Below are 20,035 nucleotides of genomic sequence, written 5' to 3'. Positions count from 1 at the left end.
GACATACAATACCGTGCAGGCAAGCAGACATGCACACAGTTTCAAATATACAAACCTCTCGCGCACACAGCCATAGACATACAATACCATAGAGGCAGACACAGATACGATAGCGTGCACACAGCTTCAAATACACACACCCTACCGCGCACCCGGCCAAAGACATACAATACTGTGCAGGAAGACATGCACACAGCTTTAAATGTACACACCCTACCGTGCACACAGCTATAGACATACAATACCATGCAGGCAGGCAGAAATGCACACAGCTTCAAATATACGCAGCCATAGACATACAATACCATGCAGGCAGACATGCACACAGCTTCAAATATACACACCCTACCGCGCACTCAGCCAAAGACATACAATACCCTGCAGGCAGGCAGACATCCACACAGTTTCAAATATATAAACATCTTGCGCACACAGCCATAGACATACAATACCATAGAGGCAGACACAGATACGATAGCGTGCACACAGCTTCAAATAGACACACCCTACCGCGCACCCGGCCAAAGACATACAATACCATACAGGCAGACATGCACACAGCTTTAAATGTACACACCCTACCGTGCACACAGCTATATACATACAATACCTTGCAGGCAGGCAGAAATGCACACAGCTTCAAATATACGCAGCCATAGACATACAATACCATGCAGGCAGACACAGATAAGATAGCGTGCACACAGCTTCAAATACACACACTCTACCGCACACATGGCCAAAGTCATACAATACCATGCACGCAGACATGCTCACAGCTTCAAATATACACACCCTACCGCGCACACAGCCAAAGACATACAATACCGTGCAGGCAGGCAGACATGCACACAGTTTCAAATATACAAACCTCTTGCACACACAGCCATAGACATACAATACCATAGAGGCAGACACAGATACGATAGCGTGCACACAGCTTCAAATAGACACACCCTACAGCGCACCCGGCCAAAGACATACAATACCGTGCAGGCAGACATGCACACAGCTTTAAATGTACACACCCTAATGTGCGCACAGCTATAGACAAACAATACCATGCAGGCAGGCAGAAATGCACACAGCTTCAAATATACGCAGCCATAGACATACAATACCATGCAGGCAGACACAGATAAGATAGCGTGCACACAGCTTCAAATACACACATTCTACCGCGCACACAGCCAAAGTCACACAATACCATGCACGCAGACATGCACACAGCTTTAAATATACACACCCTACCGTGCACACAGCCATAGACATACAATACCGTGCAGACGGGCAGACATGCACACAGCTTCAAATATACACACCCTCCCACACACACAGCCATAGACATACAATACCATGTAGGCAGACACAGATACGATGGCGTGCACACAGCTTCAAATACACACACCCTACCGTGCACACGGCCAAACACATACAATACCGTGCAGGCAGATATGCACACCGCTTTAAATATACACACCCTACCATGCACACAGCCATAGACATACAATACCACATAGGCAGACACAGAAACAATAGTGTGCACATAGCCTCAAATACACAAACCCTACCATCCACACAGCCATAGAGATAAGATTAGGCACACAGCCAAAACATCGGATATGCAGGCAAAGACAAACAATGTGCGTGCACACAACAAGAGTATTACAATAGCGTGCACAAAGGTAACAGACATACAACAAAGCCATAGGAAAAAAAACACACTGGCACAGCTTGGCTAAAGACATAAAAAATACACAGAGCCGTACTCATACAGTAGCATAGTCACATTTACAGACATAGAACAGTATACAGACAACCACAAAGGAGGATACAATATACAGCATGTCCAAAACCATATGCATAGACATAGCATAGCATGCAGAAAAGCATAGAGATACACATATGCATGCAGACAACCACCGACCAACAATAACGTACACATGAGTGGGTTCTTCAAGTCCATATCTGAAGTCCCATTAGAGGTACGGTGTATGTCTGCTATGACAAATCCCCAAGCACGTGTCATTCTACAAACATCAGCCTGATGGACAAAGGAATGGGGGTAACGGGTCCAGATCTTCAGCAAACCTGCTTCAAACAGAGCATATTTAGGATGAATCACGTGTCCTTGGCAATGGGAGACCCCTTCCCCATTACTAGTACAAGACTTCAAAAAGGTGCCAGGTCAAATGGAAAAAATAATTCTTTATGTGGAAAAAAAATTGCACTTCGATGCTTGACCCTTTATCTGGTTCAGAGTCATGCAGAGTTAAGGCAGATCATAGATCCCAGAAGAGACAAAAACATATTACAGCCAACATATGTTTCGCCCCCTCACATTGGCCTTTTGGCCTGGGGCCTTTGCTGACCAAATAATATACTATCGCTAGAGACAGAAATTTAAACCGCATCCAGCAACTCGAATGGATTTTTTCAAAGAATTCTGATACTTCGTCTTGTGAACAGACACCCATATGCGCCACGCCCTGAGGAAGCCCTAGGCCAAAAGGTGAATGTGAGGGGGCGAAACACCTGTTGGCTGTAATATGTTTTTGGCTCTTTTGGGATCTATGATCTGCCTTGCTCTGCATGACTCTGAACCTGATAAAGAGTCAAGCATCGAATTACAATTACAAAAGCAATCAAATGGAATTTTTTTCCACATAAAGAATGATTTCTTCCACTTGACTTGGCACATTTTTGAAGAAACATCAACCTGAGGGCACAGTCTCAACAGGAAAGCCACCGTGTACCAGGATGTTCGAAGCAAACACTCGCTCTCTAATCCACGTGAGTTGACGGAAGCCATTACAGATTAGGGATGTCATTTGAGAGTGCGGATTTGGATCATGGGCGCGCAGGGAGAGTGCCCAGAGGGTTTCCTGGAATTAAAGGCCTCGCAGGCGTCGCCAGTACTTTTCAAGAGTTTACTGTGATATTGGCTCTAGAATCGGAACTATGGGCCCGATTCACAGAACTAACTTAAGACAAAATCCTAAACTTACTACCATTTTCGTATTCACAGAAGGCACTTACTCATTTTGGTATTCACAGAAGGCACTTACTCATTTCGGTATTCACAGAAGTTAGAAGTCCTAACTTTAGGACTCCTAAATGCCTTCTGTGAATACCGAAAGTCTTAAAGTTAGGATTTTTCTCAGTTTAGGAGTCCTAAAGTTAGGACTCCTAACTTTACTACTACTAAACTGAGAAAAATCCAAATTTTAAGGCTTTCGGTATTCATAGAAGGCATTTAGGAGTCCTAAAGTTAGGAGTCCTAACTTTACTACTACTAAATTGAGAAAAATCTTAATTTTAAGACTTTCGGTATTCACAGAAGACATTTAGGAGTCCTAAAGTTAGGAGTCCTAACTATACTACTACTAAACTGAGAAAAATCCTAATTTTAAGGCTTTCGGTATTCACAGAAGGCATTTAGGAGTCCTAAAGTTAGGACTCTTAACTTCTGTGAATACCGAAATGAGTAAGTGCCTTCTGTGAATACCAAAATGGTAGTAAGTTTAGGATTTTGTCTTAAGTTAGTTCTGTGAATCGGGCCCTACGTTTTGAAACGTGGTCGCTGGCGTGGTCCTAATTTACCAGTGGTGACACCATGTTATGATGCAGTATGGGAGCAATGCATTACCACGGATGGTGGTTAGATTGGTTGTCATTGATCTGGGTGGGTTCAGTCTTCATGCTTTATAAGTGAGGCCCACCGGGGTGCCAACTAGGTAGCCACCGGCTTGTTTCAGTGCATGGGCGATGTGCTCATCTTCAGGGCACCTGAGACCAGATTGCTGGCAACAGTGTGTGCCCCTGCCCGAAGAGATGCCAGCATTCCGCTGCCACACTGCTTTGAGGGGAGTTTCCCTCTTCGAGTCGGGAGATGGCGCCTGGATTTGAAACTAAAAAATATTAAGTTTCCCAGAGCTGCTAGTTTGGGTTGCCCTACCTCAAAACATATGGCCCTACTTCCGGAAATGTTTGGCTATAAGGCAGACCACCAAAATAGAAGGATCAGATGCTATTATACAACTTCCAGTTAAAACTAGGAGCAGAAAGTGCCTGGATTGGAACCATTCCATCTGTACTCGTTTGTCATGCCTTCCCCCAAGGATGGGGCAAAAGCCGTTGCTTCATCGCGTGACAGCGTAAGAGCATTTTAATGTTTAACTTTCAAGTGTGTTCTTTTCGAACAAAAACAATAAAAGATGTTTGGGATAAAAACCAATTTTTGCGCAAACCGGTTTCTGGAGCAGCCCAGCCTGGCTGTTGGGCGTAGAGTAAACATAAGTCTTCACATAACATAATAACAAAGTGTTACATCTGGAGCCAGCGGTGTGGTGCCTGTGAGGACTCCCCTGCGGGACACGGACTGCGCGGAAATGGGACAAAAGTGCGGTAAACTGATTTTTTTTTATAATTCTACAGATTGCAGATCTTACTATGAACCTGCCTGTAAGTGTGTAGGCCGAACACTGTCTGAAAGTCGCGTCACTGGCACCTTTTATTATTCATACTGTCCGAAAAATCCTCCCCCATTAGCATGAAATGCAGGAGGTGGTGGTAATGGCGGAGGGGACCCGGTGTTAGCGGCGCATCCCCTCGGAAAGCTCCGAGATTCCTCACTCAGCTTTTTTGCTGCCCGAGAACGCCTTAATTACCAGCGGAAACGGCAAGTTATTGCCTATTTTCGTGAAAATAAATTTAAATTCACAAAGATGAATACATGCAGAGACAAGCCGGGCATTAACCGCAGAAATGGTGCACTGCTCTAAAGAAGCGCATGAGCTTTGACTAAGTTTTATTGTTTTGAGAAGCCGTGTGTTCTTTTTCCGAGCAGTTAGCTATGATTTTTAAACTATTCTCAGAATGTAATGTTGACTGGACCACTTTTAAATGGGCGTCTTTTCTCCATTGCATTTTGGGGTGTGCCCAATGGGTGCCCCCAGCATGGCATGCGCACGGCTGCCTGTTCTGCTATCCTTCGTTGAATCCCCTTATGAGTATTAACTCTCGTGCCAGCTCCAAAGCGTGTAGTGACAGGAGAGTAGGTAAATCCTCAGGCTTGAACCCAGCACCGAGGGATGCTTAGATGTGACACTCCTCACTGATCAGGTATTTACCGCCGCTGCAGCGCTGGGGCTGAGATTCCTTATTGCGAGTTGTGTAGTGGGTGGGTTTCCGATCCCCCGCCCTCCCCGTGTTACCAATGCAGGGCTTCTAGAACCTTCAGAGTGAGTAAATACTCCCGATTTTGGGACCATGGGGAATAACATAAAATCAATGTTTCCGCATCCATCCGTGCCTGTTTCCCAGATGCCTTATGACAAGGGACAGAGGATATAATGCACATGCAATAAGGAGGACAGGATCCCCGGACACGCATCCACTAACCCTAACTCGAGCTCAAGTGGCTTGGCACTGCTCCTTTCACTTACACCTGCAGCCATCTGGTCATTGCCTAATTCTACAACCACAGACAGTGAAGGTAGCCCCCACCGACCTGGTAAGGTGGGTGTCACTTGATGTACTCCTGCTACAAAACCAAAGCACCTGCACTCTGGGAATCTCATTCTGAGACCTTCCAGAACCCACAAATGACAGATCCTGCTTCAAAGAATGAACATAAAGGACCTTTAGGGGTGTGGCAGCCGTCCACTTACTACAGCAGAAAACCCACCAGGTGGGAACAGTCAATTCTGCCGGTCTACGTGTGGTTTAGGAAACCGAGCGTGAGTGTTCAAGGCAGCGACAATTGACTTTGTGGTTATTCACTAATATTTGCAATGTATTTTCCATCCTAACTGCACACACTGGCTAACAGCACAAAAGGTAAGAATAAGTGGTGCGATCAGTGTGGGAGAGGCACGAAACACGTTATTATGTTGTGGGGCGTTCCCCATATACAAAGCAGTTTCGATAGGAGAAGATGAAAACACGCATTTACACATTTCTTCTCATCCTTGACTACAGGTTTTCTGCTATGGCAGTGTTGGGAATGAGTGGTGTACTCCCAGGAAACTATAAGTGATAGCTGTACGCCTGCAGGTCTTGGGAATCCAAAACTAGGTTTTATTATACAAACCAATGGGGTAAATGTACAACTTTACATTTTCCTCCATTCTTAGTGACCCACCCCTATGGTTCAACTTACCCAGGAGCTTTATTTTGCTGTTGGGGAATCTTAAAACTGTTATAAAAAAAATTCTTTAGTGTCTCTCTGTCAGATGTCCAGCAACTTAGGACCATGGGGATTTTCTTGAAATCTAGGGCGAACTCAGACCCATGTACAGTTTATCTTTCAATAGTACACACTACCGGCCTCATTCCAACCCACAACCTTATCTCACTAATGCACCCTGAATCATTGACCTCACCTTTTCTTTATTGCACCCACTGACTCATTCCCCCCTTACCCATCTGCAGTCAGACACACACATTTAACAAGCGCATGGAAGATACATTAAAGAAGTAAAAGTAGAAAAAAATATGTCACCACCTAAACTCGGAGGTCATGAGCTTGTGCTACAAAACACGAAACAAAGCAGCATGCATCTGTCTTGAAACGGCACAGTATATTGCCGTTAAAAGCAGAGTGTTGTTCATACTACTAGCCGGCTGCAGTGGTTTCTTTACAGTGATCATCTCCAGTACGCTGTTTCCCCGCTACCCAGGATCTTTAAGGGTGAGGGATGAGTGGTGCAGTAGGAAAGCTACTTAAGGCCCCAATCAGGAGTTTACCTTTGCCAAGATCAGACAACTTCAAGACGAAGAGCCATGGAAATTCGATAGAAGAGTCAAACCACACACAATGTGAGCCGCCTGCCTCGACACACCATCCCTAGGTGTCCCACCAGGTTTATTCGCAGTAATATTAACTGAACTGGACCAAAGTGAGAGCGAAGGGGCAAGAGGATGTAGGAAAGAGATTCCAGTGGCCCGGCGAGCAGGGGTTTCCAGCCAAGGCCACTTAAGGACAAAGAGAAAAGAGCTGCATTCTTTCGCACACAAATACTGAAGCTAAACACAAAGAAAGGACTTAAACCTGAGTCCCTGAGCTAGGTGATACTAATACTGTCAATGAGGGGTTTAGCTGTCATTGCTTCAAATATGGGTAAGTATACCGTGATGGTACCTGCAGCCCCGACAGTCGCGGAAAGGTACCCCCTGTTGAGGTAAAAAATACTCAATGAAAAACGGGGATCGCCGCAGGGGCAGCGGGACTTCTTACTAAGTGATTGTGAATAGCTGGTGGACTATACGGTCCAGTCACTTAGTTAATTGAGGTCTTTCTGACAAACACAAAAGAGATCAGGCTAGTCTGTTTTTGCTCCCTATGCCATAGGCGTATAAGACTCATTGTAAGCTTCCTCTCTGACATTTCTCAAGTTGTATGTGATCCTTGAGGCATGCGATTGCTGGCATCATGTGCAAGCTTCCTACTGACAATTGTTGGTTGCTCATTGTGACCTTTAAGTATGATATGTCTTCCCTGCTCGTTGCCGCATGTGGTCACGCCCATTGTTTCACTTTTTCACGTTTACTAATTACTGTTTGTGGCACATTTGCTTGTCCCACATGCTTCGTTGTTACTTGCTGCTTGAGTGCTGAATGTATGTAACTATGTATGTGGTATTTGTATGGTGCAAACCTAGTGAAAAGGCAGGAGCTGACAGGGGTGTAGCTTCAGGGGGGGGTGGGTGTTTGGGGTGTTACACCCCCCAACAAAAATGTATGCTGCAGAAAATTGTTGGGTACTGGTGCTTTCAGTGGGGTACGGTGATGTGTCTGTTGGATTTCACTAGGAACATTGACATACACAGTCAAAAATGCACACACTCTTTCCCTCGCTCGCCCTTGAAAGTCTTAAAAAATATTGGTTAGTTTACAAAATATAGTGTTTTCCCTCACGTAGTAACCCTACCAATCTGCATTCTTCTCCCTTTCCACTGCCCCTTATGTCCCTCTCATGCGCCATGCTTGTGGTATAATGTATTATAACATTATATACCTGCGTGATTGTTGGAAAACCTGAAACTCACCGCCCCCCAGTCTCACTGACCAATCTACGCCCCTGAGGGCTGAGTGACTCAGGGGTGTGGCTATGAAAGGTGCAGCGGGGCAGCGGCACCAGGCCTGAGAGGTCCAAGGGGTCCAGTGAACCCTGATTATTGCTGTATTTTACGACATGACCAGCTGCCAGGACGCTATCTTCCTTGGTTGCACTGGGGCCCAGGGCACACATACTACTCCAGTAATGCCCTTTGTTTTGCAAACTTTCTTTCTTTCATTTGTTAGCTTGCATTTAACCCTTAAGGCACGTGATTGTGCCCATTCTTTTGCAAGCTTCCATGCGGATAGTTCTCTGTGCATTTCTAGGGTCTGCTGTGAGCCTTTCAGCTTTCATGGCTTTTCATTTCAGCAGAGCGGGGACAACAGCTGCAGACTAGCTGTGTCTGCGACATGGATTGAACAGATGTCTTTTCTAATGAAACCTGGGTTCCAAACATGAACGCCATTTGGAGGTAGTGAGGGGTCGTAGCTGTGACCTCTTGCTTTCTCCCTGCTACTCAGGCAAAAGTTTTGCCACCTCTGAGGCCAGGGGCCACAAAGGAAGTTTCAACACAAAAAGTCCTGGCACACTGTAGCATAACTTTCTTGTTATTCTGGACTAGGTAGAGGAAGTGTGCTTTATCACAAACCTCAAACACTCATTTATATTGTATGGAGACAACCCATCCAGATTGCTACAAAATTAAAAAGTTAAGTGGATAAGAAAAGTCAGAATGAGAGAGAATGTGCAGTCAGTCCACAAAAAGATACACTCTACAGAGACCCTCAATTCTAAAGAGGTGAAAAAATGTGTAGAGAGAAAGCCACAAAGGAAGTGCCAGGAGTAGCAGGGAGCAAGCTCGAGGTCACAGCTGCGACCCCTGACTCGAGGAGCGTAGCTTCAGAAGTGGCGTTTGGAGTGTTGCACCCCTCTAATAAGTATTTTCAGGAAAACAGTTGGGTACAGGTGCTTTCAGTCGGGTATGGTGAGGTGTCTCTCGGATTTCAGAAACAATTTTTACAGACAGAGAAAAACACACACACACTCTCTCCCTTTCTGCTTTGAAAGTCTTCAAAAATGTTGGTTATTTAACAAAAGATTAGTTTTCTCTCACTTAGTACCCCTACCAATCTACATTTGTCTCCCTTTCCACTGCCCTTTAGTGGTATAATGTTGTTTAACATTATATATTGTAATCAGATGGAGGGAAAAAGAAGCTGAGGTCCATCCGGCTTCCAAGTCGTTAGATTATGAATCAAAATAGAATGGACCACTTGTCCTGTGTTACCAAGGTCTTGTCGGTTGTTTCCGTCATAAAAAGACCCTCATACATTTACACAGGTCGAGGGCGGTATATTTGCATTTTCCGCCTTTAGTGTACTGTTTCAGCATCATCATTGGGTCATTTTTTTGTAAAATGCTGACCTCCACCTGGAGGAAGACCTGGTTGGTACTAGCAGTAGTGGTCAGAGATAAGAGTGAATATGTGCTCGTGATAAAGTGAAAAAAATGATAAAATCCCTAAGTCACTTTCAACCTCAATGATTTATTCGGAGGCAGTGATTGGGAGGTTAAAAAGTGAGGTCGTGCGTTTAGAATGAGTAACTTATCGTACGCACTTCTATATGGTCATTGGTCAACATGTTTCAGCCCTCTGTATAGTCTTGGGGCTTTCGTCAGGACCGGATTGTGAGTGCAGACTCTATTTTGTTCTGCACAGAATGGTGAACTCACCACTCTCAAATATGGGAGGTCAGATCAATAGTATCTGTACCTAGGAGGAAAAGAAAGACATTACAGTGTAACATGAGGTATTACCCCATGTCTTGTTTTAGATAAAGAATAGCTGAAACAGCGTTTTTTCGCATTGGAATAGTGTCGCGCATTGTTGTGCGCGTGATTAATGGTGAAAAAAGAGAAGAAGAGAGCTAACATAGTTGTGCGGTTTAAAAATACAGAATTACAAGTGTCATTATGTACTTGTTCTTCAATTATACACATTCATCCCAGTGTCAAGCGACCAGCCGACATCAGAGTCAAACTGAGAACTTAAAAACTCCTGTCTCATATTGTCGGAGGATAGGGACATTTCTATCTTCTACACCCAAACTGTCGAGTGGTTCATGTTTAGGTTGTTCTCTAGTTGCGGGAATAAATATAGTCAATAGTGCTACGGGAGAATTATGGCATGCACGGTGATAGAACAGTAAACAAACCAAAAAACACACAAACAAACTGTCGTGAGGCTTCGGAGCCGTTTAGCGTTCTTATTTAGTCATGCGGGTTTGTGATGCTCATTACCTTAAGCGCTTGGTCTATACGCCTCATGGAGTCACCGGCAGGCTATAGAATGTAAGTTCATTCTAGGGGAGAGAATAAAGGTTAACGCGTCTTACTTGGAGACCTTTGGAGTCTTCAGAAAGGTCCGCTCGTACGCGGTTCTCACCCGTTACTTCTTCGTAATCTGCTTGTGCTGCCTCTAGCTACGGTGCTCCGTGTGACGCGGGTGCCGGTTTCGGCTCGTTTATCATCCCGGTCATAATGAAAAGTGACAAGGGACTGTTGTGTGAGTGGTTGGCATCAATGGTTGGCGTGATGTTAGTAGTTCCAAAATCACGCTCATTTTTATATACTTGCCATTGGGTTAGTAAAATCGTTAATTGGTGTTTATTTTCTATTATTAAGCTGAGACTGTGCATTATGTTTATTCAGTATGTATACCTGCATGATGGTTGCAACGTCCACAACAATTCTTGTAAGGATTATTGTTGTTGCTCTCTCACAAAAGTCTGTTTTGGATTCTCCTCTGTCTAATATTTCATGTTATTTGGTCGGGTGAGAGCCCAGTTTTATCTTCATTGAAATTGACTGACTCAGAGCTACAAATGAATTCCTTTTTAATACCCATGGAAGACAGACTTCAGTAGTCATGGAGACAAATTTCCAAGGGGTTAATATGCTTAGGAATTCTAACTTTATTGAGAAAGAGTATGCCATGGGACATTATCATTCATCCCTTCTGTGTCTGTGTGGAGCCGATAAACCCAGCGTTGTTCTTTTTCGTAAAGAATCTTTTCTGCGTTGTAGGGTTTGGTTGTCAAAGTCTCTAGGACTACCCATTTTAGGTCATCGGGGTTATGGTTTTGTTCGATGTAATGATTGCTCATTTTCGTGGTGATGCGTTTACAAGTTACATTACTCCTGTGTTCGCAGATACGGACCTTTACTTTTCGGCAGGTCATCCCTATGTATTTGAGACCACAGGGACATACGATCATGTAAATTACATGTGTCGTATTGCAGTTCGTATGGTGGCGTAATGTCCAGGTTAGGTTGGGTAGGAGTTGGAGGGTCTTCGTTGTTTTTGTGAGTTTACAGACTGAACATGATCCGCATGGATAGTGTCCTACTACTGGTTTGTAATTCCAGAGAGTACTCACAGTAGTTTCCTGTTTGATGGTTATAGGTCTTGTATGTACAAGAATATCTTTGATATTCTGCGTTCGTCTGTTGGCAAAACGTGGTTTGGGCCAGTCTAGGTTATTCGATGTTAAAATTCTCCAGTTTTTGTTGATTATTTTCTTCACAGTATTTGTGAGTGTGCAATAGGTGGTTACACATGTCAATAAATCTACTGGGTCTTCCCGTTGAACTGATTCAAGTAGGCTCTCCCTGGGCTGATTCCTTGCCCTCTTTTGGCATTTTTTGATGATCTTCAAGGGGTAGTCTCTGAGTTCTAGTTTGTGTTCCAAAGCTGCTGCTTGGATTTTGTAGTCTGTTAATTTACTACAGTTTCGTTTCAATCGTAAAAATTGACTGTAGGGTAAGTTTTCCCTCAGCGGTCTGGGATGATAACTGTTGTATGACAGAATGCTGTTTTTAGCTGTTGGTTTATGAAAAGTTCTTGTTTGTAGGGTATTATTCTCAGAGAAAATAGTGACATCCAGGAAGTCTATTTTCTTGTTGTTTGAGGTATAAGTGAACTTTAGGCACTCATCTCTTGTATTGATCCAGGTCATGAAGTCCTCTAGCGTTTCTTGTGTGTCTTCCCAGATTAGTAGGATGTCGTCAATATACCTTCGCCAAAACCTCATCTGGTCTAGGAAGGGATTGGCAGGGTTTTGTACCCATTGTTGTTCGAAAGTGCTGACGTACAGCCCTGCTACACTAGGAGCAAATGTGCTTCCCATGGAAGTACCGTGTCGTTGGGCATAGAGGGTCCCTTCATATTCAAAATAATTTTCAGTCAGAGCCATCTTACAACACTCCAAGACAAAATGTCTTGGTGTTCGATATTGCCAGTCTTGGGTGAAGAGAATGTCCTCTAGGGTTTCTAGGGTTTTCTGTTGTGGTAGGCTTGTGTACAGGCTCTCCACATCGAGACCCACTAAGAACATTGTTTCTTCATTATATGTTAGATTTAATAACATGTTGAGAAGATCCCTCGTATCTTTCAGATAGGTGGGCGTTTTCTGTACTATTGGTCTCAGGAATTGATCTGCAAATTGTGATAGTGGTTCAAGAACCGATCCAATCCCTGAGACTATAGGGCGTCCTGGTGGTGGTGATTTGTTTTTATGGATTTTTGGCAGTGAATAAAAGTATGGTGTTCTGGGTGATTTAGTTCTGAGGTATTCGGCCTCATGTTTGGAAATCCATTGATTGGTCTCAGCCTCTACTACCATGAGTTCAATAGTGTTCTGTAATCTCTTGGTTGGATCTTCAGTGAGTCGTTGGTAAAATTTGGTATCTGCAAGTAGTGTCAAGCATTGGTCGTTATATCCTTGTTTGTTTAGGAGGACAATGGCACCCCCTTTGTCAGCCGGTTTTATAACTAAGTTGGTGTTCTGACTCAGTTCTTTCATTGCTTCTTTTTCTTTCCGTGTGATGTTCACAAAAGGTTTCCTGGTTGGTTTGATGTCATCTATTTCTTTCATGATAGCTTGTTCAAAAGTTAAGATTTCTACAGGGACCATTTGGGAAGATGGACAGAAGGTCGATTTTGGTCTGAGATTGGTATCGCTTTCTTGTCTGTGATTTTCCTTGTCTTGAAAGAACGCCTTTAGTTTGATCTTCCGGCAAAATTCAGATAATTCACATTTCAATTTGAAAATATCTGTTGTCGGTGTTGGGACAAAACCAAGTCCTTTGTTGAGGACTTTTTCTTGGTCTTCCGTTAAGGTGGTGTCTGTGAGGTTAATTACCAATGATTCATTGAGCTGGTTCCTGGCTGTTCTTTTGTCATGCTCCGGGTGTGCACTTGTCTCTCTTGGTCGTTCCAGGTTATACCTTTTCTTCTGCCTCTCCGGGTGTTTTGGCCTCTCCCTAAAAAAGGAGGCTGTTGTAGATTCATTGGGGGTCCCATGGTGTTTGGGCCTTGGAGGTAGGGATTCATCCATCCTTGGAAATTTGGAACATAAGGTTGAAAAGGGAGTTGAGGTTGGTCATAGTATCTTGGCATTTGCCAATTGTTGGTTCTTCTTCTTTGGTTACGTCTAAATTATCCTCTCCCTCTTCTTGGGTTAGTTGTATCGTCGCCGCTCCAGTCTGAGTTGTTCCCAGAGCTTTCTCCTGTTGTATCTTCATCTTCTTGTTGGTCTGGTATGATATAATCAGTTCTTCCGTAGGGGTGCATTTTCTCCATAGAAAATTTCTTCAAATCTTTACCCAATTTTTGGATTTTATTTTGGGTGATGTACTCCTTCGTCTCGTTCATCTCTTTATTAATTTCTTCCAAGCGTTTCTTATACACGGAGATCTGAACTGTCGTCTTCAAGTTAGCTTCACTGACTTGAATCTTGATTGTGAGGGCTTCCACTAGTCTTGTTGCTGTTTTAATTATTAAAACTAGGTAGTCTCGGGTACACTTCCAAGATATTGACGACCAGTCTTTCCGGAAAGCGAGATCTTTAAGGAAAATACGTGGAGTGTTCTGTACCCAAAGGCCTTTCGGAGCCGAATTGGCTCGTAGATATTCTTTCATAATGATCCCATGTATAGCTGTTCTTACTTGATCTTTCTTCATTTCTGTTAAGTCATCCCACTCGTTGTTGTGTGTCAGAGTTTGTGATAAGTCTTTATCTTGCAATAATGAGGCTCCTGATAGGATGGCATTGACTTCTTCTTCTGTATAGCTTAAACCTTGATTGTCCGCCATGTTAGCTCAATTTCTTTTTGGTTTTAGTATGTCAGACTTATTGCTGGCATTCTAGTGGAAACAAAAGGTTTCCCACAGCTGTGCGCTGCTTCAATATATTGTAATCAGATGGAGGGAAAAAGAAGCTGAGGTCCATCCGGCTTCCAAGTCGTTAGATTATGAATCAAAATAGAATGGACCACTTGTCCTGTGTTACCAAGGTCTTGTCGGTTGTTTCCGTCATAAAAAGACCCTCATACATTTACACAGGTCGAGGGCGGTATATTTGCATTTTCCGCCTTTAGTGTACTGTTTCAGCATCATCATTGGGTCATTTTTTTGTAAAATGCTGACCTCCACCTGGAGGAAGATCTGGTTGGTACTAGCAGTAGTGGTCAGAGATAAGAGTGAATATGTGCTCGTGATAAAGTGAAAAAAATGATAAAATCCCTAAGTCACTTTCAACCTCAATGATTTATTCGGAGGCAGTGATTGGGAGGTTAAAAAGTGAGGTCGTGCGTTTAGAATGAGTAACTTATCGTACGCACTTCTATATGGTCATTGGTCAACATGTTTCAGCCCTCTGAATAGTCTTGGGGCTTTCGTCAGGACCGGATTGTGAGTGCAGACTCTATTTTGTTCTGCACAGAATGGTGAACTCACCACTCTCAAATATGGGAGGTCAGATCAATAGTATCTGTACCTAGGAGGAAAAGAAAGACATTACAGTGTAACATGAGGTATTACCCCATGTCTTGTTTTAGATAAAGAATAGCTGAAACAGCGTTTTTTCGCATTGGAATAGTGTCGCGCATTGTTGTGCGCGTGATTAATGGTGAAAAAAGAGAAGAAGATTATATGCCTGTGGGATAGTTGGAAAATCTGAAGCTCACACCCACCCCCTCCAATCTTACTTACCAAGCTGTGCCCCTGCTGACTACCCCACATGACGTCCATGGTTCCGAGATACACAAGAGGCTATTTGTATAGGCAGGGCTTTAAGTGGGCCGGGTCTCACCGGTGCTGAGCACCGGCAGATTCTTAAAGAGGGGCTCGAAACGGGTCTCTATCAGGCTCTGTTTTGTGCCCTGGCACAGTCGGTCTGTTTTTTTTTTCAGACTGCTGTGACAGCAGGCACATCTATGCGTGCATGCTCACACTGCTTACTTTTCCCTGTGGAGACGTTATGGCATGACGTCATACCAGGTGAGCGTTGTAGGGGAAAATAAATCCTTTAAAGAAAGTAATTTTTCTCTGGATTTCCCTTCTCTTTTTGAAACTCAAGAGCAGCAGCATTGTCGTGGTGTCACCAGGGCTTTAAGTGGAAGCTTTTCCAATATTATATAGAGGCCACAGTTGCTGCTTATTTGTCTTATGCAACTAACAACCATTGTCAAAGCCAATACTCCTGACTTGTTGTAGATATGATGTTACTTGTTGTATCATATCTGGATGCAATGACAGACAGCTAAATGCAAGTGGGGTGCCACAATATGCTCAGCACAGATTTTTAGTTTAGGTCTTTTTAAGCCACGCCCAGAATTAGATTGGCCACGCCCCTTTGGTTCATCCCACTTAAAGCCCTGAGTGTAGGCTTTACGATATTTCTAACCCGAACAGGAGCTTCACAGCTATGGTGAAAACTTTCCAGAATCACCTACTAGTCTGCAGCCACAACCAAAATGGCTGAGCATGTCCTTGCGGTTTCGACTGTGGCACAATTTATCTATGCCACCGGTATACTGAAGTCACTTCCTATCCCGTAATCATAAACAACACATTCTGTTCTTATGTTTTTTACTGAAAAGGAAATACAGATGTAGCTCGGTTTCAATGACGCACGCTGTCATTTGGAATTATTCAAATTTGCTAAATTACCTGTAGGTTTGGCTGAAAGCACAATTTTCCGCATCAGCTCACTCAAAACCAGATTTTAGCTGAGCAGCAGGCATGTTTTGTGCAAATATTTGAATGTGGCAGACACTGCTCTGGCGTGTTAATAGTTCAGCTGTGTTGTGACAACAACTCTTCCCTCGCACTCAGACCTGCTTTTCTGCTTCCGTGTGCGATGCATGCAAAGAACACTAAACAAACAATGCCCTGCCTGCTGGGGAATGCTTCGAGAGGAGCACGTGCAGCTGTGCTCACCGCCGCCTTCTGACTTCCTGGTGGACGAATGACAACATCCGCCTGGGTTGCCGCTCACTCACCTTGTAGGAATACCGCTTATGCTTTTGCTCCAGTTAATTTCAAGTACCACTTAAAATATGTTTTTCGAATTTATTTGGTTAATAGAAGGGCCTAACGAATGTGGAAATGAAAACTACAGAGAAGGGTGATTTTAAAACGAGTTTAAAATTCTTCTGCATGAAAGGCACTCACATGCCCTATGGGTTAAAAGGTGTGTGTGTGCGGGGGGGGGGGGGGGGGGTCGAGTCGCACTTGTTCCTAGAGAGAATTTAAAAATGAAAATGATTGAAATGGAAGTATTTCCTGTGGCCGAAACCTTACGTTTTTCCATCTCCACTACAGGCTCGGCTACTTTTTCCGGTGTCTTGGTTTATCGTCCTGCAGTAAGTGTTTTCTTTTGGTTACGCATTTCCATCGTATATTCCTAGTTTCCTTTCAGAGCACCTACGTTTCTCGTGTTGGGGGGGGGGGGGGGGGGGGGTCTTTACTACCTGGTTGGCGCTCCTCCTGCTTCCAGGGGCTGTCGTCCTATCTGTCACGTGCTTGGTTTGCAGCTGGTCACTGGCACCACTCACGAGGCTGGGCACTTGCTTGATCTCACTTTACTGTCAGATGACTTATCATGTTATCGATTTCCCAATAGTGTAGAAAGACCATTGAGTACTTATACTTACCCTCACGAGCGATAATGTTGGTGACAATTATAATATATCTCTATGGCTAAATGCACCTAAACGTAAAATTAACAACTCAAGTATCACAGAGTTGGGTAGCATCTTGAGGGACACATCTTGTGTCCTTCATGATAATATACAACATGATAACAAGACTTTTTATCCTACAGTGAATTCTGTGCTTGATCTGGGGGTCCCTATTGGTGTAAATATATTTTATCGTTAATCTCCTTCGAACCCATTGCTTACACTTGAGCTTGTCATGGCAATACGCATGTACAGTGCGTAACACAGGCCGCTGCAAGCCCTAAGCCCCAGGGGGCCCCCTCAGTACAATGCTGTGACTGGAGACCTCCTGATTGAACACGGAAGGGGCCCCTCAACGTACCTTTCAGGGGGGCCCTCAAGTTTCGTTACGCTATAGCACGTTTGCGAGCATCTCAGAATAACCTGTCCCAAGAAGTATTTTCCTGAGGATAAAATCGAGTATAACGAAGGGATTAAGTAATTTATGATCATATTTAAAAAAGCTCACATTAATTATTATTCTCATCAGATTTTGAAGAACAAAAATGCTCCTCTAAATTTTTTAACATAACAAAGTATTTAGCTAATCGTGGGAGCTCCCAATATGGTGCCCCTGCATTCACAGAATGCTGGGAATCTTTATAAAAAATGTGTAATGACTAGATGGTGATTATTCACGAATCATTTGCCAATACGACTGTGATTACTCAGGAGACAAATCATCTTCTGCCTATCTTCTCGCAGAAGCTGTTGGAGTTCACTGACATTTCACCTGAGAAAGCCCCACTCATACGATCAGTTAAATCCAGCTTCCCTGATGACCTGTATTCAGACTAAGCATTTCGTGGTATACCACCAGCAATTTGTAGGCCTATAAGAATTAATTTTAATAATACCTTCAAATATGGTATATTTTCAATGTAATGTAAATAGACTTGTTTGGTCCCTTTGTTAAAAAACACCTTCCTTATATCCATCTAATTCAAGCAAATTCCACCTGATTACACTGTTATCATTTGGTGTCAAAATTGCTGAAAGGATTAATCATTTACAGCAACTGCCAGGTATAAACCTTCCTTTTTAATGCTAATTTGTCACCTCTAATGGAGGGCCTAAAGCCTCATAGGGCAGGGTTTGTGGCATTTTAAAAATTAGGACATGTGGGTTTCGGTCTAATATGTCCTGGCAGTGAAAAACTCCTAAATTCGCTTTTCCATTCTGAAAGGCTACCTATTCCACAGACTAACACTTGGTTACCTAATTAGACGCAAAAAGTGATGACTTCGGTTTGGAACCAGATAGAGAAATGCTGTTTACACTCAAAAGAAATTGTAATTGAAAATTGTCTTGAATGGCAAAGTCAGATTCTATGTTACTATTCTGAAAATTCCACTTTTAGACGGTTGGCATTTTTCTTCCTACACCAAATATGCCTTTCTGCATTCCCAGCTGACCAGCACCAACTGGACATGCTTGAGCTCTGCTGGCGGCCTCTGCTGGAGTGAATCCTGATCCCCAAAATATGCTCCCCGGTCTTGGACCCTTTACTGACATCAGTGTACTTCTGAACTTCAGGTGAAAAATACAGAAGTTTATGCTCATTGCGACCACTATGTGGACTCTGCTCTTACCAACGACTGTCAGCGACAACCGCTAATGCTAATCTCCAGTGGGACTGCACTTAACTCCAACAGCGACTGCCTGCAACCCCCCCTGGTGACCGCTAACATGAAGTTCCAGTGAGATCTGTACTTCACGCATACAGCAACAGCCTGCAATGACTGCCAATGCAAAGCTCCAGCAACGACTGGCTCTTTGCGCCACAATAGCAATGGTCTGCAATGCCCGATCTTCTCCTTGCACCGCCAACAACTTCCTCGCAGCCCCCAACACGAGAAGGTTCAGGTGGATGTATCAGGTCCCTGTTTCTGACCCACTTTCCATCGCGGTCGATCTGAATTTGTGACTTTACCACAGTGCAGTACTACCAGATAATCATGAGTGGCCCTGTGTGCTTTTTGGTGCTATTTTCTCCTAAAACATTAAAAACTCATAACGTCGGTTCTACTGATTGGAGATTTGTCATTTTGGTGTAATTTTATTCAGTAAAATATATTCTACTTTCCTAAATTGGTTTGGAATATTTCTTGTGTTGTGTTTTTATTTTATTACTGTCTGAGTGATGCATAAACACTTTACACATTACCTCTAAGTTAAACCTGACTGTTTTTGTGCCAAGCTACCAGAGGATTAATTACAGGTTATTAAGTGACTTTTGTGCTTCACCATGACAAGGATTGTGTTATCCCCCGATTTCAGATCTCCCTGTTCTTCTTTATTGTGTGCCACTCCACAAGGATCCTCTCTTAAACCCACTTCAGCCCATCTTTATGTGGCTCCCTTTGCAAAGTTGATGCAGGACAATCAGTTGTCCTACATGTTAAGCTGACGACACACAGATTATTATTTGACTGGACCGTCAGAATAACTTGCCAAAGCACATTTTTTAGAGGGGATAATGGCTATTTATGAGTGGATACTATTTAGTTGCCTGAAACTCAACTCAGACAAGATAGATGTTTTGATCTGAAGAAACTCCGCCTTTTATTGGACATCCCTCCGCTGGTCAGACAAGCACAGAAAGTGTCCCACTCCTGTAATAGCAGTTTAAAATCTCAGGGTGTCATTTGACAAGAATTTGTGTTCACTCCACCAAATTGATAAGATTTCTGCTTCTTGTTTTTGTTACGTGAAGATCCTTAATAAGATCCTCTACAGCTACTTCACAATTTCGCAGCATGGGTTCTACTTAGACTCTGGGGTAGAGCTCATTGCTCTTAACATTTACAATCTTTACATTGGTTACCAGAGATGAAACATATCATCTTTAAAAGTCTCGGTTTTGGATTTAAAATCCTTCATAACAATGTTCATTATTTTATTAAT

At 43.4% G+C, this 20,035-nt stretch overlaps 1 protein-coding gene and 1 long non-coding RNA gene across 6 annotated transcripts in view; both read left to right on the top strand.

Moving 5' to 3' along the window:
* The window catches only part of OXR1 (oxidation resistance 1), a 1,797,650-nt gene that overhangs the window by 1,000,385 nt on the left and 777,230 nt on the right, over positions 1-20,035 (top strand). The window contains exon 1 of one of the 5 annotated variants that reach the window (XM_085605106.1): positions 4,303-4,407. The exons of the other annotated variants lie outside the window; for them this stretch is intronic. Within the exon in view, the coding sequence (XP_085461232.1) occupies positions 4,392-4,407 (16 nt within the window). The 5' untranslated portion in view covers positions 4,303-4,391. Of the gene's footprint in view, positions 1-4,302; positions 4,408-20,035 lie in introns of those variants that run through there. 5 annotated transcript variants of the gene reach the window in all.
* Positions 16,378-18,673, top strand: LOC146830918 (uncharacterized). The gene is made up of 3 exons (XR_014961497.1): positions 16,378-16,411; positions 16,731-16,771; positions 18,539-18,673. It is a non-coding gene; the product is annotated as an uncharacterized LOC146830918 (long non-coding RNA).

The sequence above is a fragment of the Triturus cristatus genome, chromosome 5_1 (genome assembly GCF_964204655.1).
Source record: "Triturus cristatus chromosome 5_1, aTriCri1.1, whole genome shotgun sequence".
NCBI classification, from domain to species: Eukaryota; Metazoa; Chordata; class Amphibia; order Caudata; family Salamandridae; genus Triturus; species Triturus cristatus.
This window is presented reverse-complemented; position numbering and strand designations above follow the sequence as displayed.